Consider the following 5,869-nt stretch of genomic DNA (forward strand, 5'->3'; position numbering starts at 1 on the left):
GCTACCCCCACAGGCTGGGATAAAAAGCTACAATCCTCGGGGACGGTGATCACGGCCGACCTCGTCCTTCTCGGTTCTACACTGGGGGCTGGAAAAATACCTACAAGGGAATCTCTCGCACCCGTTTCGGTAGATCGGCTAGCCTCCCTCGTAGCTCAAGGAATAGGAAGGTGTCTGAACCCAGCTGCTTCCCCGGTTGCAGGAGGGATATCCGAGAATATGTCATCCAGGTTATCGGACCTCGATGCAGGAGTAGGAGAAGCCGGAATGGCTCCAGCAGCCTTGGTAGATGCGGGTGCCTCGAATGTAGTAGCTTGGTTGCCACCGGGCAGTGGGCTAGTAACCATTGTCGCCTCGCTATCCGTGGCCGACTCTGCCCTTTGTTCGGCCTTGATGTCCGAAGATGGTCCAGATCTTCTAGGCCTATTCACCAAGGTTGCCTCTTCGGGCGAAGCATCACCTGAAATGTCGATAAATTCAATGGACCTTAGAGGAATCGGAAAAAGAACATCTTCTTCCCCACCTGTGTGCGGGGTCGGGATGAAAGTTTCTTCCTCAGTTGTAGGCGAGGGCGGAATAGTAGTTTCTTCCTCCGGAACAGAGGTGACGAAGGGGCCCGCACCAACCCTTCAAATCATAATATCGGACTCTGATTCATCCCTCAGGGTCCGAACATCGCTCCTCAGCCTCTTCTTTTGTTTCTACCCTTTGGCCGAGGGCTTTTTCTGTCTCTTTTCGGCTGCAGCAATGAGTCGGGATGCCCCTGCCGTATCAAATTCAGGAGCCGGTACGGCAGGCTTAGCCGTTGGTTCTGGTCTTGGCTCCACCGAGCCCTTGGGCAAGCCTGAATACCAAAGGAGTTATAGAAAGAAAAAGCAAAACGGGAGGATGCAATAAGTACCGAATCAAGGGGAAGATTACCATGATTTTGGGCGACCTACCGGCCATGGGGCAGGTCCCCCAATGTCCGTTCACCATAAGGGTGTTGGCTAATGATTGCCCCGACCCACTCGGGGAGGTTCTGGACAGCTGAAGGTATCCATGCCTCGGCTAAAAAAAAAATCACACATGCATGTAAGGGAACAAATTTGGACAAAGTATAGAGGAAAGACAATTATAGAGGGGAGACAACTGAGAAACTTACGTCTATTGTTCCACTTTTCCGGAAAGGGCATGTGATCAGCCGAAATAATGTCTGCAGTCCTTACCCGGACATAACGTTCCAACTATCCTCGATCTCTATCCTCATCGAGTTTGGAAAGAATCGGGTTTCGGCCTCGTTTGGCGACCTTTATCACGCCCCCTCAAAATATTCTCGGAGAATACAACCGGATGAAGTGCGCCAACGTGAATTCCCTTTTTGCATTATTGGCCAGTCGGCGGAGGCAGGCCATGATCCTCCAGATAATCGGCCCAATTTGGGCTAAGGTCACGTTGTACGTCCGACACATCTCGAGAATAACCGGGTCAATTGGAGGATCGAATTTGAGGGTGAACGGATACGTGTAAACGTACAGGAAACCTTCTCTGTAGTCGGTAATGGACTCGTCAGGCCCGGGGGCGAACACTTGCACCGGATGCTTATCCCATCCACAGTCGGCCCGGACCCGAGGGAAGAGATTCTCCGTAATAGAGGAAGGGTATCGCCATACGTCGAAACCCCTATTCGCGATAAGAGATGGCTTCTCAACGTCAAATTCATGGTTGTAATTGGGTCTGGATGGTATTATGTCCGAGGCAGTCGATTCCACAAAGGTCTTACCTTTGGGTTTTGAAACAGGCTCGGCTCCCGGAGAAGAAACCGAGGGCACGTCCTGGGAAGCAGAATCGGTGTTGGCTGACATTTTAAAGATAAAAGAGTGGGTATGAAAATTTGAGGATTTGAAGAGGCAGATGAAAGATTCAAGAATGAAACAATGAAAGAGGAATAATAGAAGGATGGAAGAGGCAGTTGAAAGATGCAAAAAACTTTGAAGATTCAGAGCAAATGAAGAAGTTGACAAAGAAGCTTTACGATCAAGGAAGCAAGAAGTAAGAAGTAGAGAATGAGAAGTGAAAGTGAAAGTGAAAAAATGAGCTGCTTTGGGCCTTATATAGACGTTCCACTGTAGCGGTTACAGAGAACGACCAATCGAGAGGTGACGCGTGTCCCATAATTAATGGGACGTGATTTGAAGCGATGTGGGTTAAGGCGGTTCTCGAGGTCGACCACTCGGGACGAGACACGTGGCCGAAGTCAGAAGGACGTGACATAACTGTTCCCGTCAAAATTGAAGATAAGAACGAGCTTATGGAACCACCGGTTTTGGGACTTATCCAGTTCCCGTTACTCCGGTAAAACTACGATCCGGAAAGTGTGGGGACTATCTGTATATGGTAAAAATTGGGTTAATGTGTGACCGATGAATCCGGAGTCGAGGGTAAGTCCAAATGAGCACGAGCATGTTCGGTCTTTTCTTCACACCGGGGTATCGTACCAGATACAATTGACCCGAGACAAGAAATGCGTGTCCGTTGGTCCGGTTGACCGGTTACGATGTTGCCACGCGTCGTAAAAACCGTTCTGCCATTTGCACTGACGACCGTACGGGTGTCAGACCATACGGTCCTACCTTATCTTTTTTAGGGTTTCTTTATTCATAAGGGCTTTTGTGTTGTATTCATGGCCCATAAGGCATACCTATAAATTGAGGATATTCTTCCCCTTTTTGAGGTTAGCTTTTTTCAGATTTCAACATTATAATAGTCAAATATATAGAAGCTCTCTCTCTCAGATATTGGTCCGGATTTGTGGTGTTCTTCCTTAGCTTTTACTTATCCATTCAACATAATATATTACTTAATATATAAATTTGGCATAAATCACCAATCACAATACACACTCTCACAGTAGTAACACGTATATATATATATATATATATATATATATTGCAACAAACAAATCCATAGACATTTCATACCAACCAAATAGATTAAAATTCATCCATATATCCTATACCTCACTTACAAATTTAATTGTTACCGAATCCGGGGAAAACAATTAGGTGTGTATTTGTGTGTGTTTCATTATGGAACAGCTGGTGACTGAGTGATGCTAGCTACCATATCCAATGCCAAACAAGGTTGATCCACTGGAACCTGCATTCCATCACCAAATATTTGAAATGAACAATAGAGAAAATACCAATTATATACTTCCCAAAAACTAAGAGTTTCTAAATGTTTTTGTTCAAAAATTGAGAGGATGATGATATGGACAGGAGATGTTGGCCATGGAAGTGATGAACTACTAAGCCTACACAAAGGTGAATCCAAAATTTAAAGTTTATGAATTGCGGCCTACAGCGACCTCAAAATAATATATACTAATAACTGAGTTCACATTCAAATAATTTCGAGATAATGAGTGAATATTTTAATATATAGATATAGGATTTGAGCAAAAGCTACTGATGTGAGGAGTCCTTTCGATGTCCTGTATTAAGAAACATCTCTAGACAAATTTGGCTTACAAAATGACGAGCTCCAAGAATCCAATAGAAGTGAAAATTCTTATAAGACTTGGTGAAACCCTTAGTAATTTTGTCATCCCCACAATACATTGGACTCCTTTCCATATTCAAGAAAGTTTTCAGACTTTCCCACCTGCAATTTTAGACAATAATGACAATGCAAGTTGATATGAGGAGAATAAATCCTTCAAATAATAAGTAGGCAATTCAACAATATTAGACTCTAGAAGAGTTTGGGGTTGCACATATTTTACAAGAGATGATTACTTCTAAATCGGATCATATTAGAGCTCACTAGGAAGTAATATTTGAAAATTTGTGAGTGAAAACTGAAAACCGTATTTTCAATATAACTCCTTAAATAAGATTTTCAATATTTCACAAATAATTCAAATAGTATTATCAAATATAATGCAAATACTGATGGATAAACCAACTTGAAAATGATGAATTTAAGAATTTAAAAATACTAAAATATTATTTTTGAGCAGTTACTTGTGTTCCCATATTATAGTTACTACAATTATGAAGATCTGAAATTTTCACAAAAATAGGGAGTCATTTCTTACTTTAGCTTCTTAACCCATGCTTCTGCTCCATTAGTCGAACAAATGACATCAAGCTGCAACATTTCATTCACAAAAGATAAACACCAATAATGATTATAATCAAACAAAAGAACTATAATTAATATTTCTGAACAATTTCTTTTCTCCCAAATTTGTCTTTTATTAGCCAGAAAAGATAAAACAATTAGGGCCATTGAAACGATTTAGTAAAAAAAGGGATAATTTCATGGATAGTCATTTACCATTTATTTTACTGCACTAAAGTTACTAATCTATTTTTCTCATAATAAAAGGTCACTCAATTTTATCTAAGTATCATAGAAAATATCTCATTTGTTTCTTTCCCGTGATATTTATGATATTTTGAGAAAAAGTTGAGTGATGCATTGGTCAGAAAAAAAGTTTAGTGATTTTAATTATATTTAAGTAATGTTGAATGGCTATTTTAGCATAAAGAATAATGTAATAATTTTGATGCAATGAAATAAAAGTTGACTATCAATGAAATTAATTAACGCTGCAAAAATTAACTTTAAGATAGTTGCATAAACTCTGCATTTGGGAAAGAGCCCTACTTGCCCATTGTACACAGTTACATTCACTCCTTTAGCTAATAGTTCATCAACCTGAAAGAAAAAAAAAAAGAAGCAAAATCATATCTATTACAGCATTAGAAACCCAAAGAAAATAGTGTGCATATTTCCAATTCAAGAATGCACAAGATGGATGGAGAGACGAGAAGAGTACAAAAATTGCGTATAAATGGGTCTGAGTAATTTCTGGTACAAGACAGAGGTATGATTAGATACAAGAGGATTCACAAATGCAAAATCAAAGCTAAGTGTCAAAATATGAATTACCCCGTCCATTTCAATTTATATTATCCTATTTTCTTTTTAATTCATTTAAGAAAATTATACATAAGTTTGAAAGTATGTTAATTTAAATTTCTTATTTTACCCTTAATAAGAAGTTGTTTTAGCCACACAAATGTTATGATATATTTAAGATTATAAATTTCAGATATTTTAGAGTCGTATAAATGTGAGAGTTGGCATGTATAAAATCATAAGTTTCAAAAGTTATTTTTCCTTAAATTTCGTGCCTTTAAATATATTTCTATACATTGAAAAGAGGGAGTAACACATTTTAAATCTTATTTACCAATACCAAAAACAAAAAGAAACAAAAAAAAGAAAAAGAAAAAAAAAAAAAGATGTCTTGTATCAACGGAATTCAACAATCAGTATAAATACATAAATGGAATTTCTCTTTTGCACAATATAGCTTGATGACAAAAGAACACTTGCAAGAAAATAAGTTTAAATATCAAACAACTCTAATAATATGTAAATCCACATTACCTCATCGATTCTGGGCCTCATAAAATCACCATATAGGGAATCAAAACCCGGATATGATCACATCCCTGTAGGCACTGAAATTTAGTCGGACTTAAATCCACAAATTAATTCGGATCATATTCTAAATTTGAGATGTATTAGTCCAGATAATTATTATGGGCCAATATAATTGGATTAATTGTTTAAGCCCAATTGGTAAGAATTTAATTGAAAGACCAATTCAATTAGGTTCATCTTCATTTGTCGGACTTCACATGATGAGCCCACTCTATTAGCCCAAGGTCCATGCCACGTGTCAAATGACGTGGCGCGCCAAGTCAAGTCAAGTACCAATACAATCATGCCACATGTATAAGTGACGCAGCATGCCAAGACAATAGAAGAACCAATCAAATGTCGCCAAGTGTTCAAATGATAAGGTTCA

The 5,869-nt window shown here is 39.0% G+C and overlaps 1 protein-coding gene across 1 annotated transcript; it reads right to left on the minus strand.

The window, feature by feature from the left end:
* Positions 1-3,031: 3,031 nt before the first annotated feature.
* Positions 3,032-5,496, minus strand: LOC132050308 (serine carboxypeptidase-like 51). Its single transcript, XM_059441506.1, has 5 exons — positions 5,446-5,496; positions 4,657-4,707; positions 4,082-4,134; positions 3,513-3,645; positions 3,032-3,138 (listed from the first exon to the last, which is right to left on the minus strand). Exons 1-5 carry the CDS (start codon positions 5,464-5,466, stop codon positions 3,067-3,069), a joined length of 330 nt encoding a protein of 109 aa, XP_059297489.1. The 5' UTR covers positions 5,467-5,496; the 3' UTR covers positions 3,032-3,066.
* Between the last annotated feature and the right edge of the window lie 373 nt (positions 5,497-5,869).

Source organism: Lycium ferocissimum, chromosome 3, assembly GCF_029784015.1.
Source record: "Lycium ferocissimum isolate CSIRO_LF1 chromosome 3, AGI_CSIRO_Lferr_CH_V1, whole genome shotgun sequence".
Classification (NCBI taxonomy): domain Eukaryota; kingdom Viridiplantae; phylum Streptophyta; class Magnoliopsida; order Solanales; family Solanaceae; genus Lycium; species Lycium ferocissimum.